The 20,515-nt window shown below is 35.5% G+C and overlaps 1 protein-coding gene across 1 annotated transcript in view; it reads right to left on the minus strand.

Moving 5' to 3' along the window:
* Positions 1-20,515, minus strand: part of Lmntd1 (lamin tail domain containing 1) — a 67,517-nt gene that overhangs the window by 12,827 nt on the left and 34,175 nt on the right. The window contains exons 4-7 of the mRNA XM_013025014.1: positions 3,813-3,999; positions 2,993-3,112; positions 1,585-1,802; positions 902-1,062 (exon numbers count right to left, since the gene is read on the minus strand). Coding sequence (XP_012880468.1) covers positions 902-1,062; positions 1,585-1,802; positions 2,993-3,112; positions 3,813-3,999 — 686 coding nt within the window. The remainder of the gene's footprint in view (positions 1-901; positions 1,063-1,584; positions 1,803-2,992; positions 3,113-3,812; positions 4,000-20,515) is intronic.

A 20,515-nucleotide genomic window follows, 5' to 3' on the forward strand; every position in this document is an offset into this window, starting at 1 on the left:
CTATTTATAGCACCAAGAGTGATTTATAAGATTTAGCAAACTTCTGATTAAAACCTGTGTTAATTTGGGATTAACATAGGAGTATTTGAAAGAGATGGATAATTTGTTACAGCATATCATTTTAGAAACAGTTTTCCTTCCTCACCAGATTTCAATCATATATAATCCTTCTGACCTGGATGTTTTATTCATTTGACACATGTTTATTAAAAACTAACTCTGGAAGAATGTTTATTGGAGTAAAAGTAAATGAATGATTTTCAATACTTGCTTTTAGGACCTTGCTGGAGTCTGAGGATTGTTTAAGACTTATCTCTCTCTTCTCTTTCTCTCTCTCCATCTCTATATCTTTCTCTCTGGCTTTCTCCATTTCTGTCTCTTTATTTCTCTTTGTCTCCATCTGTGTCTGTCTCTCTGTTGTGTCTCATATTTCTTTAGCTCTCTGTACTCCTGTCTCTGTCTGCCTGCCCCATCTGTCTCATCACTGTCTCTGTCTTTTTCTGCCACTCTATTTTTTTATCTGTTCCTCTTTCTGTCTCATCTCCATGTCTCTCTGCCCCTCTGTCTGTGTCTCCCTGTTCTTCTCAGTGTGTCTTCATCTCTGTCTCCCTCTTCTTCTGTCTTTGTCTCTGTCTTTTTGTCTCTATCTCTGTGCTTCTATCTCTCTACTCCATATCTACCTCTTTGTTTGTCTTTACATGTTTCTCTGTCTTTCTCCACTGTCTTTGTCTCTCTTTCATTACCTCTCCCTCTCTCAAACACACACACACACACACACACACACACACACAGATACACACACAAATACACAGAAACAACAGACAGACACATCACACACACACGCACACACACAAAACGTTATTCCTTACTCCCCCGTGAAGAAAGTATCCCTTTGACTTGCCCAGGGCTGGATCAGTCCTGGTTGCTTGAGACCTGGGTTCTCTTCTTCCACAGGACAGGTGGCAAGACTCAATCAAAGGACAATAGGGATGTGGAGGCACATCAGGACTGCTGCACCAAGGGCTATGATTTGGGACAAGAATTGGTGGGATTTCCTTTTCTCTGTAAAAGAAAAAAAACGAATTTGAACCCAAATTCCAATGTATTTAATGCATTGGAAATGTTATTGATGGTTCCATTAGAATGGACATGTATGTCCATACCAAAGGAACAGAGTTTTTTCTGCTTGTGGGCAGACTTTTACATCACTGGAAGCATTTGTGTAAACATTAATGAAATCCCGTGATTCATACACAGCCATATCTTTATCCAAAATAAAACTCCTTGGTAATCCGTCTTTCTCTCTTGATTTAAGCACCAATGAAGACATGGAAACAGCTTCACCTTGGCAATTCTCTGGGTTTGTTTTTTTTTTTGCCCAGAAAAGCAGCACCATGGAAAAATGTAGTAGCCAGAGGTCTTAATGAAGACCATCAGCCTTTACATTCAATAAATATTTAAATGCTCAATTTTTTATACTTCTCATGTGGATCATATTCAAAATAGTAATAACTATGATAGATATGATTTATTCAGCAGATCACATCACATAGGAAGGACGCAAACCAATAATACTTTCTTTACCTCCTAAGGAAAAGTTGTGTGGTTTCCATATGATATTCTGTAGCATTTTTCTCTGACTCATCTTCATAGTCTCTGTTTTCTGTATTTTCTGAGGTTGTCCTCCAAAATATGTGTGGTTTGGATGTGGGAGTACTGACTGTGTATCTGTCAAATTCAATGTCAGTCTCTACTTTTTCCCAAGCTTGCATCCAATGAATAGGGGTATACCAAGCCACGGCCTAAATAAAGATGCTTTATCAATACCAAATACAGTTAGAGTTATGTAATTTTGAATGATATTGATGTTGTAAAATAATTTTTTAATTATTGGTGAATGCTACTCATGCAAAGCATGCGTGGTTATTCCCCAACCAAGGTAGGCTCCATGGAGTAATGTACATGTCATGCCAGAGTCTATTCTGTCACACCAAGGGAAAGTTAGAGTGAAAATATAAAGTCAAAAAGTAGGAATGAGTTACACAAACCATTTTCTAGTATACTTAATTTTGTAATGAATAAAGTATAGTCATTTTAAATTAAGATTTTGAAGCTTCTCTATTAGAATCCTAGTTTTATGTTAAATACCCAGTCCTTAGTATAAGGCAGGATAGGGATAGATGATGGCTGGTGATCCACTAACAGTGCTCAGCAGCTCAGGAGAAGGTAAAGTTTTGTGTAGGGAATGAGTGTGTGAACATACCAATGTTATATAAGTGACACCAGTGAAAGACCAATGGTCCCCAAGCACCAGAACTCATTTTCCTTGGAGAAGCCTTGCTCTTTCTTCAATATACTTTCCTTTGGTTTGTGTCTTTTTCCTTTTGGCTCCTAAGTCTATTATTTTTCTTGAATCAAACCTCATAATGGGTAAGTTGGCCCATTGTGGCTCTGCTCTGAACCTTGTTAAAAATTAGGTTCTGTCTTTCTCTTCTCTACCTCTTCCTCCCTTCGTCTCTCCTATGTCTTTCACACCTCTTTCCTTTTCTCTCCCTCCCTTTCTCTGTCTCTGTCTTCTATCTTCTTCTTATTCTACCTTCCTAATCCTCAATTCTAAGAGATAAATTAAGGGGAGTGTTAGGATCTTGGACAGTAACAAGTATATCTTTATAGAAAGAGCTCCATAATTATTTGAGAAATAGAGAAGTCTATATATAGCACTTTTATTATTCTGTCAAATCTCACAACTAAAACCTCTCATATAATTTGGAATTTGTAGTATCTTCTTGAAAATATGGAATATCAAAATTACTACTGCCAAATGGTATTTCCTTGGCACTTTGACATTGGGAAGTGAGTATTGATGATGTGCCTGAGTGTTAAGGCATCAAATGATGAGTCTACCAAACATTTTCAAAATGGAAAAGAAGAGGAAAAAAGTAAAGAGAACTTGCCATTCTACAAAGAGTTTTGTAAAGAATCAGATACTTACTTCACCTTTCGAGTTGCACAAGATTGTTGTACAATCCGGACTTGATTTGAACTTGTTTTGTTCTTTCCAAAAAAAGTCTGATGGTGGCTGGTGCTTTGCTTTTGATGCTGCTGCCCATACCTTTCAAAAAGCATTATGTTAAGTTAAAAATGCTATTAGGGGTCAGCCTAGCTCTGTAATGACATAAAGTTGTGATGATTTGGTATTTCTGAGAAAACATCTTAATCCAATTTATTTATGCATTTTCATTTTTAGACATAAAGGAGTCTCATTAGGTTGCTCATTTGGTCTCAATAATCTTTCTTCCTCAGCCTCGTGAGCATCTGAGACTACAGCTGTGCACCACCATTATAACCTTCAGATGAGTTTTTTAAATATACTGATTTTATGATGTATTAGGTCAAGCCATGGAACAGCAAACAGCCACTGTGTAAGATTGCTAATAAAATGTACAAAATATATCTGGAGATAACACTCCATCAACTCACTAATTGATCTCTGATAAAATAATCCCTTTACTTCTCTCTTTAACATATTTTCAGCTTACTTTTTGGAATTTTACTTTAATACTAAAATGACCAAAGCAAAAGATACCATATATCTAAATGAGAAAATCTTCAAGCATTAAATTATGAGCATTAATTTACTTCCACAAGATAAAAAAAGTACCAACAATTCTACCAGCACAAAGTGCAATAAAATTGCATCTTATGGACAGACCAACAAGTGATGAGTCTTTATGAGCTAAACTATATGCTGAGTGTGTAAATGAATTGAAGTGAGATTCTGTCATCTTATTTTAAATATTTATAACTCTTACTGTTACTGTGGAATTGGCTGGAAGTGAGATATTTGGAAGAAATTTGTAAGAAGAAATCGATTCCCCATTCATATTTTGCAGAAGCGTATAATCTCCAATCTGCAGTTCTTTGTCAAAGGAAGAGTTAACGATTCTCACAAATAAACCTCTGATGTTGACTTCCTCTATTTTAATTTCATCAAGAGAGCTATAATATGAAACATAGAGATGAATATGAACATAGAGTGAATATTAAGATTATTAATAGTTGTAAAGTTCGTTTTTCCACATAACGACTTGTACATCTCATTGTTGCAATGGATCCACCTGTATCCTTATTTAAATGTTTTGTTTTTTCCCTTCCCCTCCACAAAGTATACCAACCTCAAATACAGTGAAAGCAGGGGTTATACCATGGGGGAGGAACATACAAAGAAACAAAGAAATAATCTTATAAATGTGTTAGAAACAATCACCTGAAAGAAAACATTTGAATACACAACTTTGGTGGGGAGGGAGGAGGACTAGGTGAAGGGGTGGAGGGAGGTTGGGAAGGAATGGGAAGGGGAATCAAAGAAGGATGCTACAATGCTTGATAAGAAATGTACTCATTGTCTTGCCCATGTAATTGTAACCCCTCTGTACAGTATTTTCACAATAAAAAATAAAATAAAATAAAAAGAGTAGGATTTTACAAATCAATCCTGGTTTAAAAAAATACACAGGGACATGATACATTATACAGTCACACAGTGAGACCAAAGGAGGCTGTTCGTAGGAGTGGATCACAAAGTCTCAATAAGTATGTGCATCGGATCATATAAAATGATATTTTATGAAATGGACTCCAAGAAATGGAAACAAGAGTGTATCTTGTTGTTGCTGCTGCTATTTTTGTTGTCTTTTCCTTTTGTCTTATTTGTTACTTTATTTGTATTTGGGAGGGCCAGGGGGCACAGAAAAGGCGGGACAAAGGATGAACCAATGCAGCAGTGGTACTCACTATACACTATGTTGAAAATGAACTCTACAACTTGTGGGTGGGAACGGGAGAGAAAGACTGGGAGAGCATGAGGGACAGGGTGACACTGTTCCAAAAAAAGGCACTCATTACCTGACTTATGTATCTGCAATGACTCTGTACATCACCTCTACAATAACAATAAAATATATTTTAAAAAGATTATTAATAGTTCTGATTCAAATAATTATGGAAAGTGGGACCATGGATCATACCTGATACACTTTGAGTTTCTGTTGATAAACTTAGCATACTCTAGCAATTAGGCTACTCGTTTACAAAACTCCATTTCCCACAGAATAATTTACAACCCACTAGTGGAAATCATAATGGAGTTTGCAATCAGCATCTTAAAAGTATTTCTAACAATAATAACAAGCTATTTTACTTGATACTGGGCATCTGACTAATAATGCCTGAATCTCTTTATCCCTCTTTATGTCTGTATCTCTTTCTTATGTTTCCAAAAAAATTATGCACAGTTCCAAAATCAAAAATGCTAAAAAAATCATCTAAGAAATGAAAATTATTTCTAGCAATATTTAATTTACTTTAAGAAAGTGGAAGATTTTAGGAAGGGAATAAATTTTTCTAGAATATACAATTTATAATATTCCATCAAATTTAGGAAAATATTAAGAGTCATTTATCCTTCTATAGAAAAAAATATAAATATTCACAGAAACAATTACCCCTTCACAAACATATCTCTATTCATTTCCCTGTGTCTGCGTTCCTCAGAAAAAAAACTCTTGATTCCATTTTTGTTTTACAAACATTTTCAGTGGATATAGAATTCTTTTGGGCTCTACCATTTGAGTCATATGTCCACTTCTAGCTTTTTGGTGGTTAGTGGAGATGAGTCTCATGAACTTCTGTACATAGCTTGGGTTTGAATCTTAATCCCTAGAACTCAGTCTCATCAGTAGCTATTTACAGGCATGAGCCACTAGTACTGGCAGCTATAGAATTCTATGGTGAGTTTTCCTTCCTAAGAATTTTACAGGTTTTGCTATAATATTTTTTTGCATTTTTTCTAATAAGTTTGCTATCGTCACCACATATTTCTTCCTTTGCTTTAAATAGTCTCTTTTATCTCACTCATGATGCTTTAAAAGATGCTAACTAATATTGATTCTGTTATGCTATGGAATAACTTTATTCAAATTTCCTGTGTTTGGTCTGGTTGTGATTCTTAGATTTGCACATTTGTGGACATTGAATTTGAAATAATTGGCTATTCATAGATATATCATATAGTATGGCATAGATATTTCATAAATCAGGACAATAATTAATAATTTGAAGATATCAAATATTTCCCTCTCTCAAATAATTCCAGTTATACTAGGCAACTTTACCTCCTACTAAAGCTAATAATAAAGCTGTTTTATTTCTTCTTACTTTTTCTGTAAAAGTAGTTAGTACATATTTTATTTCTTCATGTTTTTTAAATATTTTCATCCATAAGGACTTCAGTGTTACTCTCATCTGTCTTGTTTTGTTTAATATGTATTCATAGACATACATATTTATACATACTAATAAAATAATGAATTAAGCATAGAACCTCAAAATTGTTAAGCGAGTGGTGTCATGACCCCAACTCTTTTCCATTCAATATTTTTGGAGATCAAATTCTGATTATCTTTTTTTTTCTGAGATAGTCTTGTGACTTTTTCTCATCTAGATACTGACTCTAGGATCCTTAGGCCCTAATTTTCCTGTGATTAAGCCACAGAATTGCTTAAGCTCAAACAAGGATATTCCTAGCTAAAAGTCTCTGACATAACAAGTGTGGGATAAAATGTCTTGCTTTTTCAATGCAGGCCTGTCATGACAGAGTAGTTTCATACTAAACTCTAACATGAAAGTTAAGCCTCACAATGGTGAGTTTATCCTACATGTTGAGCTACCAATGTTTTCGAATCAGTGCTGCCTGTTTAACCATTTGGTTGTGACATTAGCTCACTTACCTCCAAAAATAGGATTGGAACTACAAACTATTTCCTACTGCTCTCTGTCACTTTTCTGTTTTTCTGAGCTTTTCTATTGCCTTTTTGCCAGTTGATGGTTCTCAGTGCTATTTAATTCTTTCTCTCAGGGATTATGGTCTCTCTTTCATTTCCCTGACTCTTCTCATTCTCAGAGTCACATGGGGGAAACTTGTAACATATTGCCCAATCTTGTGTATATTTTTCATAGAAAACACACTTCTATATATCCTGTGTGAAGTTTCCTGTAATATGTTGAACACACAAATATTTTTCCTTAACTACTATTGCTAAAATCTTTACCAATTCTATGTCTATTTAGACCTTTATATTTTGTTATCTGTTATAATTCTGAATCCTTGGGGGTGATATAGAGGTGGCACAGATTTTACTCCATTCTATAAGCTGTCTTGTCAGTTTATTTACTATTTCCTTCATGTTGTAAAGGCTTTTTAGTTTGATCAACCCTATTTATCCTCACTCTTATTGTTAGAGCTATTGAAATTCTATCTAGTAAGTTATTGATTATACTATAGCAGTATTTTGAGGGTGATTTTTCTGTACTTTTCTACAAAACTATCAAATTTTCAGATTTTATATTACGTAATTATATTGACTTTGAATTGATCTGAATATAAGGAAAGACACAGGGATCCAGATTCAGTATTGTACACATGGCTATTCAGTTTTCCCATTCATTTTTAAGATTTTTATTTTAAAGATGATGTACACAGGGTTATAGTTATGTAAGTCAAATAGTGAGTATGTTTGGTTTTGAACATGTCACCCTTTCACTCACTCCCAACAACATTCTTTTTTGTGGGGGGAGGGTCCAGTCGTGGAGCCTGAACTCTGGGCCTGGATGCCGTCCTTCAGCTCTTCAGCTCAAGGCTAGCGCTCTACCACTTGAGCCACAGTGCCACTTCCGGCTTTTTTCTTTTTGCTTATGTTGTGCGGAGGAATTGAACTCAGGGCCTCATACATGCAAGGCAAACGCTGTACCACTGAGCCACATTCCCAGCCCCCCATCAACATTCTTGAAGAGGCTTCTGTGCTTCCAACATGTGTATTAGGCAACTTTATGTAAAAGCAAATTGCTTCATCTCTGTGAATTTATTTCCATTGGTCTTTGTAGCTGTTCTCATACCATTCCCATACTGTTTTGCCACTATAACTCTGTAGTTTAATTTAAAATCTTGTATTGTGACACCTCTAGTATTATTTAGCTATTCTGAGTCTTTTATATTTCTATATTGACTTTAAGATTGATTTTTTTATTTTTATTTTTTGTGAACATACTGTACAGAGGGGTTACAATTACATGGCAAGATAATGAGTACATTTATTATCAAGCATTGCAGCCTCCTCCTTTGTTAAGATTGATTTTTATATTTATGAGAAAAATGAAATTGGTATTCCGAAGACCATGACATTGAATCTACAAATAGCTTTTGATAGGAAAGATATTTTCACAATAATTCTGTTAATCCATGAGTATGTGTGATCTTTCCAGTTCCTAGAGTCTTCTTCAATTTCCTTTTGTAAGATTTTATAGTGTCTACTATGTAGGTCTTTCACCTCCATGGTCAAGTATTTCCTAGATATTGGGGGATTCTGAATGGATTTTTTTCTGATTAATTTATACTGTTTGATTTACCATATATTTGTAATAAGAGAGAAATAATATTGTTATATTTTCATACCTTCACTCCATTGCTTATTGAACAAATTCACCGTCCATATCATATTCCCTTTCCTCCCCAAACACTTGCCCATTTTCAAACAGCTTTTTGGTAGGTTTCACTAATATAAAATATATTTTATTAAATTGTATATATGTAATGATATATAATTATCTACATAAATTATATTGCATTTAGTCATAATAATATAGTTAGTCATGATTATTTTACAATTATTACAATTGCAAAAGTACAAGAAGCAGGCCCTGAGTTCAAGTCCAGGACCAATAAATAGAAAAAAAATATTAAGGCAAGCTCAGATAAAAGATAGAATAACAATGCTGAGAGCAAATTACATCTTCAGGGAGGATGCACAGAACACAGAATACATAGCTGTGTAAATACAATAGTAAAAGATATATTTCTTAGTTAAATTTATATTTAAGTGTGTCTAGACAAAAGTAACAATGGAGAATAGAATTTATATCAAACAGAAAAATCTGTGAAATCAATCACAGATGTTCACACCTATAATACTAGCTTCTTGGAAGAGTTAGAATGGGAGGATGGTGGTTCAAATCCACCATGGACAAAAAGTTTATGAGACTTCATCTCCACCAATGAAAAGCTGGGCACAGAGGTGTCTTTCTATCACCCCAAATATGAAGCAAATATAATTATGAGAGCTCTCTGTCTAGACCTGCCTACACAAAAGCTGAGAATTTATTTTAAAAACAAGGTGAAAAAGGTCTGGAGATGTAACTTAAGTAGTTGAGTGCTTGACTAACAATCAAAAGGGCTAAACTCAAATATCAGTGTCTCCAAAAAGAAAATAATATAAATTGACAAATTTCAGGAAAAGAGGAACAGACACATATATTGAAATTTTATTACACTATATATGAAGTGGCAAATATCACCTGAAGTTAGGCTGTCATATGTGCAAGATGTATCATTTAAACCCCAAAGAAAGTATAAAATAGCAGTTTTAGTTAATTGACCAGGAGTAAAATATAATTATTAATAGGTACTACTTAATGCAAAAGGAAATAGATGGCAGAGAAATTTGAATAACAACAATACTGAAAAAGGAAACTAGGAAAATGGGGACTTAATTCTAATCCTATTAATAATTAATAATACATGTAAATGGATTAAATACACAATTTAAGGCAGAGATAATCAGACTAGCAAACAGAACAGGTCTTCTGTATAAATTTGCATGACATATAAATCCTGGAGTTTGAAAGGAAAGGATGAAAAAACATTCACCGTACTAACACCAGTTTAAAGAAAAATCTGTAGAAGATTTTACATCAAAGAATATTATCAGGGATAAGTAAAGTCCTTTAATTATGCTGAAAGGATCAAATCAATAGGAGGTTATAATATTCCTAAGAGTTGCAAATAATACTGAAGCTACAAACAACACACAACAAAACTGATTGAACTTCAAGGGAGAAATCAATAAATCTACCAATTTAGCAGATTTGAATTTCATTTGTTCAATAAATGATACAGAAAAATACACAGAAGAGTTCCAGGAAGATGGCGGAGGAGAAACTGGAGGCTAAACAAACTCTCACATAGAAAGCAGTTTTGGTGTACCAGTGAACAGTCCTAAACCAGATAATCACACCAAGTGTGCCATCACAGGACAGAGAATTAGGCCAGAGAGGGAAAAATCCAGGCAAGGAGACAGCTCTGAGCACTTACCAGCAGCAGTGGTGGCCATAGCCGCCATACCTGTAACACAGAGAGTCCGGGGACAAAGGCGCCAGATGTGGCAGGTGAACAGATTCTACTCAACACCAGCAAGAACTGACAAGGAGCAGACATCTTCATCCTGCAGTTTGCAGACCAGAAACAACCCAGGAACGAAGACTCCAGTGTGAGTAGAAGCCTGACATCCTCACTCTTTCTCAGAGAGCAGAGGAGAGAAGGCCACCACTCCCCCCCCACACTACCGGGATCTCCATCCTTGATACTGACAAAGGCCTGGCTGAACAGCTAGCTCCAACTGAAGCCTTGGAAGAAAACTAGAGTCATTTAGCAGGTCACAGGAACCTAAGCTGACCTGCCAGGCTCAGCTCCACCCAGGGAAAAGTCACCCAGCCTGGGCCTCCAGCCCCAGGAGTGGCTGTCTTCACTGGGTAAACAGAGCCAGAAGCTACCCCTCCCTACAGCAGCCTTGACAATCAATTGAAATTCAGTAAACATAAACCCTGAGAATGGCTCCAGGAAGGGCTCTATGAGTGCCTCAGAAGCTAGCCCCTCAGGGAAAAGCTACTGTTTGCTGAAAGGCCTCAAAGCTACCCAGAACCTAGCCTCATCTCGGCATCTCCAAACTAGAGGAAGCAGCCATCTCCCTCTTTTGTGATACTCAAAGCAGATCTCCTCCCATTGAACTAGCCTGGGAGAAGGATCACAAAATCCTGGGTAAAACAGAGCATTTTTCTGCTGGTTCAAACAAACTGATGTAAGAAACCAACCAAGCCACAGGAAAATCAAACACCACAAGCAGACCAGAGATTCCAACAAGAGACTGGTTACAGACACAAGGGAGATACAGGATCTTCCCATACCCCCCAAAAAAAATCAAAGAACTCTTTTTTTTGTACCTTTTATAGAAAATTTTTTCTCTAAAACTTTTTAATTTTTAATTTTTGACTTTTTTACTTTTTAAAAAAAATTGTTTTCTATTAACTTTTTTTTCTTCATCTTGTAATTTTTATTTTAGGGATATATTGTGTATGCTTGTTACTTTCCTTTTTTTCTTTTTTTAAATTGTTTTTGTTTAGCTCTACAAAAATTTTGATCCTTTTTTTCTTTCTTTCTCATTCTTTTCATCTTTTCTTCTTTCGTTCTTTGTGTGACTTAATTGTTGTACTGCTAATCCTCAGATGTACCCATAGTGGATTATTAGACATTATTCTCCATTGTGTGCACACTTAATCCAGAAATTTATTACTCAATTCAAAACCTCTTAGACTTAAATTCCTTAATAGCAGTATTACCTCTTTATACCTATAAAATATTTTAAGCATTTTTATTTTTAAGTTTTTCATGTCTCCCTTCTAGCCTTCCCTTCTCTCATTCAATCCACGTTCTTCTCTGAATATGTTGTTGTTAGTTTTCATAATAATTAAGTGTTCCACTTTTTAATTTTTACTTTTCTATTTTTTCTTGTCTTTTTTCTCTTTCTTCATTTTTGTTCTCTCTTTACTTTCATTCTATACAACATATTTCCCGTTTTCAGATTAGGAATTAGTTAACTGTCCTTCTGCCTTTCCACATCCCTCTATTCCTATTTTTAACCCACATCTCTCCTTAAATCTAATAATTTCTGGTTTGCAAATTCTTCTTTAAGGTTCGCAGCCCATTAATACATAGTTGTTTGATGTTGAATAGATATATCTGTTGAACTATATTGTATCTGCAGACTTTTGACTGTGCTACCAGTCTTTGGTTGATACTTGCCCTAAGATAGTGTTCTAGCATAAACTGGTGCTACTTTCATCCCAAATGGTCAGAAAAAGATAAAAAAAAAAACCACAAGAAAAATGGCAAGCCCGGGTATCTCAACTCCCACTCATGATAATCAGGGGTCAGAACAGATAATGAATAATCAAGGGGAGAGTTCCCAAAACTCTACAAACACTACTGGTAAACATGATAAATGAAAGATTGAAAACCTGCAAAGGACTCTGTATGAGCATGATAGGGAGAGAGAGGAGGCAAACAAAAGGATAATACAGGAATATCATGAACGTGAGGAAGCTACTCAAATATTGATACAGGAATTGCATGAGCAGCTTGAGAACACTCAAAGAAAAATAAAGGAATGGCGTGAGCAGGCTGAGATCAGTCAAAGAGAACTACAGGAATTGCGTGAATGTGAGGAAGCTAATCAAAGAGTAATACAGGAATCAAGAGAGCAGGATGAGAATACACAAAGACCACTAAAGGCATTCATGGAATCCATTAACAGAGAGCTGAAAGAAGACAGGGAGACCACAAAGGGAATGCTGAATGGAACCCAACAGAAGGAATGGGAGTCCAAGGAAATCATAACCAATCAACTAATTGACTTGAGAATACACACTGAACACCATTTTAAGGAAGTAAAGAAGTTCATACAAGATCTAAGACAAAGCTCCAACAAAGAATTTGAAGCCATCAAAGCTGACCAATTAGAAGGAAAAGAAATAAAAAACAAAGTAGAAAATCTTGACTGTAGGTTACACCACGCAGAAGAATGTCAGGGATTGAAGACAGCCTAGATATTTTAGAGAAAGAACATACTACCATCCAAGACAAGTCCAAGAAATATGATAGATCTATTCAACACTTGGAAGACACCATCAGAAGGCCTACTCTGAGGATAATGGGTGTAGAGGAGCACCTACAAACAGAAGTTAATGGTCTAGGAAATTTGTTTCAGAGGATCCTAACAGAGAACTTCCCAAACATGCAAAAAGATAGGCCTATTCAGATACAAGAAGCTTTAGAACTCCAAATAGACCAGACCAGAACAGGATATCCCGCCAACAGGTTATAATTCGCACAGGCTCTATTCAGACCAAGGAAAACATTTTTAAAGCTGTCAAGGAAAAAAGATCAATCATCTATAAAGGGAAACGAATTAGAATCACCTCAGATTTTTCAGCAGAGACAATCAAAGCAAGAAGAACCTGGAATAATGTATGCCATGCCCTAACGACAAACAACTATCAACCAAGAATACTGTACCCAGCTAAACTCTCCTTCATAACCGAAGGTCAAATAAAAACCATCCATAACAAAGAAAAATAAAAACAATATATCTAAACCACACCAGCCCTACAAAGGATTCTTAAAGATCTCCTACACATAGAAAACGAACAAGACCACAATAAACGCCAAGAAACCACACCCAAACTGAGAATCCAAGAACCATAGGAAGAACCCAGTTGCCACAGCCCCCAAGAAGGTGGATAAAATGGCAGGAACTCCCAAATACTTCTCAGTCCTATCTCTCAACTTTAACGAACTTAACTCCCCAATTAAGAGACAGAGACTGTCTAGTTGGATTAAAAAGCAAGATTCTTCTATTTGCTGCCTTCAAGAGTCACATCTTGCCCATAAAAACAAACACATTTTGAAAGTGAAAGGCTGGAAAAAAAAATCTGTCAAGCAAACGCCCCCATAAACAGGCTGCAGTTGCATTCCTAATCTCAGGTAAAATAGACTTCAAATTAAAATGTGTGAGAAGAGATAAGGAAGGTCACTACATACTAATTAAGGAATTTCTCTTTCAGGAGGATATTACAATTCTAAATATCTATTTGCCAAATAACTGAGCACCCAAATTTATCCAAGAAACACTACTTTCCCTCAAATGCCACATAGATTATAGCTCAAAGACATTAATTGTTGCGGACTTTATTTATTTTTTATTTTTTTGGTTATGTGGTGCTGAGGAATCGAACCCAGTGCCTCAGGCATGCAAGGCAAGCACTCTACCACTGAGCCACCTTCCCAGCCCTTCTTGGGGACTTTAACACACCACATTCCCCACTAGATAGATCAACTCGGCAAAAACTCAACAGAGAAACCGCAGATCGAAACAACTGCATAGATCAACTAGATTTAACAGACATCTACCTAATATTTCAACCAGTAGCATCAGAATACACGTTTTTCTCAGCAGCACATGGAACATTTTCTACAATAAACCACATTTTAGGCCACAAAGCAAATTTGTCCAAATTCAGAAACATTGAACTTATACCTTGCATTCTCTCAGACCACAAGGGAAGAAAATTAGATTTCAATACCAAAAGCCACCAAAGAATTTCCTGTAACACATGGAGACTCAACAACACACTGCTGAATCATGAGTGGGTCATGGAAGAGATTAGAAAGGAAATTCAAATGTTCATGATATTCAACAAAAATGAACACACAAATTATCAGCTCTTCTGTGACACAGCAAAGGCAGTACTCAGAGGCAAATTTATACCTCTGAGCTCCTACATTAACAAATTGGAGAGATCTGAGACCCACAATTTAATGAGGCATCTGAACCTCCTTGAAAAAGAGTAGCAAGATAAACCCTAATCCAGTAGATGGAAATAAATAATTAAAATTAAATCAGAATTAAATGAATTAGAATCCAAAAAACCAAAGAAAAAATCAACAAAACAAAGAGTTGGTTCTTCGAAAAAATTAACAAAACTGAAAGATCCTAAGCAAATCCTCTCAGAAAAAGACGAGAATCCACCAAAACAAATAAACTCAGAGATGAGAATGGAAACATAACCACAGAGACAACTGAGATTCAGAGCATTATAAGGGAATACTTCTCAAACCTTTATGCTAATAAGTTTGAGAACTTGGCAGAAATGCACCTTTTCCTAGCAAATATTGACATGCTGAAACTAAACCCAGATGATTTTAAACCATCTTACCAGGCTCATATCAAGCATTGAAATAGAAACAGCGATAAGAGACCTCCCATCTAAGAAAAGCCCAGGACCAGATGGTTTTACAGCGGAATTCTACAAGGCCTTCAAAGCAGACCTCACACCAATACTCCTACAACTCTTCAATGAAGTTGAAAGAGAAAGTTCACTACCAAACTCATTCTAGGAAGCCATCATTACCCTCATCCCAAAACTAGGCAGGGACTCATCAAAGAAAGAGAACAACAGACCCATTTCTTTGATGAATATTGATACAAAACTTCTCAACAAAATTTTGGCCAATCGATTTCAACAATTCATCCAAAAAATCATACACCACGATCAAAAAGGTTTCATTTCAGTGATGCAAAGCTGATTCAATATACACAAATCAATTAATATAATTCATCACATCAACAAGAGCAAGGATAAGAACCACATGGTTATCTCAATAGATGCAGAAAAAGCATTCGACAAGATCCAACACCCCTTTATGATGAAGATTTTGAAAAAATTAGGAATCCATGGAACACTCCTCAATACAATATAGGCCATATATGGCAAACCACCAGCCAGATTATACTTAATAGTGAAAAACTAAAGCCATTTCCTCTTAACTCAGGAATGAGACAAAGATGTCCACTCTCTCCACTTATCTTCAATCTAGTATTAAAATGCCTAGCTACTGCAATAAGAAAAGATGCAAACATAAAAGAGATCCAAATAGGGAAGAAGAAATAAAATTCTCCCTCTTTGCAGATAACATGATCTTATATTTAAAGAATCCAGCAGATTCAACTCCCAAATTACTCAAGCTGATCCAAAACTTTGGCAAAGTAGCAGGATATAAATTAACCCTCAATAATCAATTGCTTTTCCGTATGCCAACAATGAGAAAACTGTGGCTGAAATTAGGAAAGCAACTCCATTTGTAATAGTCCCATAAAAAATAAAATACCTAGGAATTAACTTAACCAAAGAAGTGAAGGACCTCTATGATGAAAACTTTAAAAACTTGAAAAAGGAAATCAAAACAGAACTTAGGAAGTGGCAAAAACTCCCATGTTTCTGGATTGGAAAGATCAACATCATGAAAATGGCTATACTTCCCAAGGCTATCTACAAATTCAATGCAATATCTATCAAAATTCCAACCTCATTCTTCAAGGAAATAGAAGAGGCAATCCAAACATTCATATGGAACAATAAAAGTCCCCGAATAGAAAAAATGCTCCTCAACAGAAAGAACAGTGCTGTAGGAATATCAATACCAAATCTCAAACTTTACTACAAAGCCATAGTAATCAAAACAACTTGGTACTGACACAAGAACAGACCTCAGGACCAATGGAATAGAATTGAAAACCCAGAAATGAACCTAAAGACCTATAGCCATCTAATCTTTGATAAGGGAGCTAAAAAAATAGAATGGAAGAAAGACAGCCTCTTCAGTAAATGGTGCTGGCAAAATTGGTTAACTACTTGTAGAAACTAAAGCTAGATCCTTATATATCACCCTGCACCAGAATCAACTCCAAATGGCTCAGAGACCTTGGTGTCAAACAGACACTCTGAAAACATTACAGGATGGAATAGGAGAAACCTTAGGTCTCCTTGACACAAGCCGAATTTTTCTTAATAGAGACAGAGAAACACAACAAATAAAAGAAACGATAGACAAATGGGGCTGCATGAAATTGTGGAGCTTCTGCATGGCAAAGGACATAACTAGCAAGATCAATAGAAAGCCCACAGATTGGGAGAAAATCTTCACTAGCCATACAAAGGACAAGGGTCTCATATCTAAAATATACTTGGAACCCTAAAAATTAAATCCCCCAACAACACATACTCAAAGGAACAACTGCCCAATAAATAAGTGGGCTAAAGACTTAAAGAGAAACTTCTCTGAAGAAGAAAGAAAGATGGCCAATAGACACATGAAGAAATGCTCAACTTCCCTAGCCATAAAAGAATTGCAAATCAAAACAACATTGAGATATCACCTCACCCCAGTTAGAATAGCTAAAATCAAGAACTCTCATAACAACAGATACTGGAGGGGATGTGGACAGAAGGGAATTTTACTTCATTGTTTGTGGGAGTCTAAAGTTGTTGAACCACTTTGGAAAGAAGTATGGAGGTTCCTCAAAAGACTCCACATGGAGCTTTGCTATGACCCATCAATCCCACTTTTGGGGATTTACCCAAATATTCACAAACAAGACCACACAAAAGCTTCCAGCACGACTATGTTTATTGCAGCATTATTTACTATAGCTAAAATATGGAACCAACCCAGATGCCCCTCAGTAAGTGAATGGATCAAGAAAATGTGGTATATTTACACAATAGAATTCTATGCCTCCATCAGAAAAAATGACACCTCCCCATTTGTTAGGAAATGGAAAGGCTTTGAAAAAATTATATTAAGCAAAGTAAGCCAGGCCCAAAGAAACATAGGTCCCATGGTTTCCCTTATTTGCAATAACTAGTAAATGTCTGAGTCAAGCAGAAAAGGTCAGATTAGTTGATGTTAGGGATATGAACCTAAGATATGTACTCAAATGTTTTTTTTTTCTTTCATGCGATTGTTTCTAACACATTTATATGATTATTTCTTTGTTGCTTTGTATGTCCCTCCCCTATGGTATAACCCCTGTTTTCATTGTATTTGATGTCGGTATAATTTGTGGAGGTGAAGGGGAAAAACAAACCGTTTAAATAGGGATACAGGTGGACCCATTGCAACAAGGAGATGTACAAGTCGTTATGTTGATAAACAAACTTTACAACTTTGGTGAGCGGGGAGAGGATTTGGTGGGGGGAAGGGAAAATTGGCAGGGATGGGAAGGGGAAACAAAGGCGGAGCCTATAATGCTTGATAAGAAATGTACTCATTATCTTGCCCATGTAATTGTAACCCCTCTGTTCAGTATTTTCACAATAAAAAAGAAAAGAAAAATAAACAGAAAATAAAGCAGAGAATTCTTCATGGTACAATCATCCAGCATAGAAATTTTGAATCATTTCATTCAACAACAGCAAAATACACATTTTTTTGAAGGACACTCAGAAATTTCGCCCAAACAATATCATGAGTATAAAATGTGCTTTGAAGAAGTTGTTAGCACACATATATAATCCTAAAATGTGGGAAGCAAATGCAGGAACATTACATGTGTGAGGCTAGCCTGCTCAGCAGATAGAGATAACATTTAAAAATTTAAAAAAGCTCTTTTCTTAAAACACAAGTACCAGTAAATTTAAAAGAATTCAGGTCATACCAAGAAAATTCATTAATCAAATTGAAAATAACAATGGATGTAATAATGACAAGATATTTGAATAATTATCATACTAGATATTCAGTACAGTATTTGGGTATAAACATTTCCAAATTCACCAAGGATAAAAAAACAAAACAATTTGAATTAAGTACGAATGCATTTCAAATTATATAGGATGAGATAACTGAGAGATAACAGCAAGTATTTACACCAAAAGAGAGAAGAGTATCAATTCAGCTATCTTGCCTTCTATCTTAATAAAATTGAAAAACAGAAACAAATGAAACAAGCTGCAGGTCCTGAATATATGTAACAATTCAATGAAATAAAGGCAAGCAAACAAAATTAGAAGAAATGAACGAAAAAAAATAAAAAGCTCTGAATCAGTGAGAAATCTATAGTAAGGTCCACCTGGAAGAGAGAGAAGGGTACAAATAACAAATCAGAAGCAAAAGGAAAGGGACACTACTACAGATGCTACTGAATTTAATTGGCGGTAAAGTACTAATGGATTTCAAACTGAGAAGCCTCACCTTTACTATGCAGGTGCTCTACACTTAACCTGCACCCCAGAATTTTCCTTTAGTAATTTTACTTCCTATATAAATGGGATCATAGACATCTTCCTTTATGATTGACTTGTTTGTTGAGATGTAGTCTTGCAAACATTCCCCTTGGCTACCCTTGAACCATGATACTTCTAAACTCTACCTCCTTAGTAATGGGATTGCAGTTACATACCATCACATCAAATACCTGTATTTATTTAAAATCGAATTTATCGTTGAAAAGTCTTTCTACAAAAAAATCTAGGATCAGGTCGCTTCTCTGATCAACTCTATAAAATACTTCAGTGAAAATATCATACTTCCTAGGAAAACACTTCTGGGTAATGAAAGAAGAAAATACATTTCATCTCATTCCGTAAGGTAAGCATTACCCTTCTGTAAACCACAAAAATATATTACAAGAAAAGAAGACTATAAGAGTAATATTCTTCACAAACTTATCAGGAAAATTTGAAACAAAATTCTAGAAGAGGCTGTATTTGACTAATGATCATCAGATATCAGTCACCTGAGGAGCTACAGTTATATACATGAGTCATTAGTGAGCAGTTTTTGACTCAAAAATAAAACTGATAAGCAATATGATCAAATATGGTTCATTCCAGGAATGAAAGATTGCTTAAAGATTAAAAAGGCATGGATACATAAAGAAGCATGAACAAACCTCAGCATCCATATGTAATATTCATTTTCCTAAAATATATGTTCTGTGTATCAGTTTTGTCCCTCCAAGAAAAAAACTTTTCATCATCCAATGCCTCTAGTAAGGTCTAAATTCTTCATCATGAGCTCAAGACTTGCTGTCACTTTGATATGCCTACTATATGTCTCTTTTCACTTCTTGATGAAGCTACCTTGTAACAATTCTTTGTATCTAACCTTGTTTCTTCTGGCTCCCTTACTTTCTGCTGCCCTTTGCTCTATGGAAGATGATTCTCAGCCCTGCCTGTGCCTTACAACAACCGTAATATTAACAAAAAACACAATAAATCCACAAAGTATCTGATTATGGCTCAAGTAACCTGAGGTGATGTGAAGAATGGTGAAATGATGTGGAGAATGATGAAAGGGATGACATTGATCATGATGCTTTAAGTTCATGAATTGACATTGCTTATTAAAAGATTAAAAGTTAGAATATGATAAAAATCAGTAGTACAACTAGGTTTTTAGCTGCATATTCACTATAGCCAACTAATGGAAGCAGCTCAGATGCCATTCAATGGATGAATGGTTTAAGATTCACACAAACACACACATGTGCATACAGATGCTGGATGGGGTTGGGAAGCATGAGGGAGAATGATGGAAGAGATGACATTGATCAAGACTTACTGTACACACAAACTGATATTGAATTATAACCCATTTGTACAACCATTTAATGATAATAATAATAAAGATAAATTAAAATATTTAATTGTACAACTACTTAAAGATAATAAAATCCCTAAAATATAAAAAGTTATTGGTCCTTCTCCAGGTGACATTATCAAACCATAGCAAAGAGGAATTTATTCTTTTTTTTGATAAATATTATATTTTATTTATTTATTTCTTTATTCTTTTTTTATTGTAAAGATACTATACAGAGGGTTACAGTTACATGAGTGAGGTAATGAGTACACTTCCTCTTGAACATTGTTAGCCCCTCCATTGTTTTCCCCCTACCATCCCCTCCCTCCCTCCCTTCCCCGAAGTTCTTTTTTTTTTTTGATTGTG

This window comes from Dipodomys ordii, unplaced genomic scaffold (assembly GCF_000151885.1).
Source record: "Dipodomys ordii isolate 6190 unplaced genomic scaffold, Dord_2.0 Scaffold81, whole genome shotgun sequence".
Classification (NCBI taxonomy): domain Eukaryota; kingdom Metazoa; phylum Chordata; class Mammalia; order Rodentia; family Heteromyidae; genus Dipodomys; species Dipodomys ordii.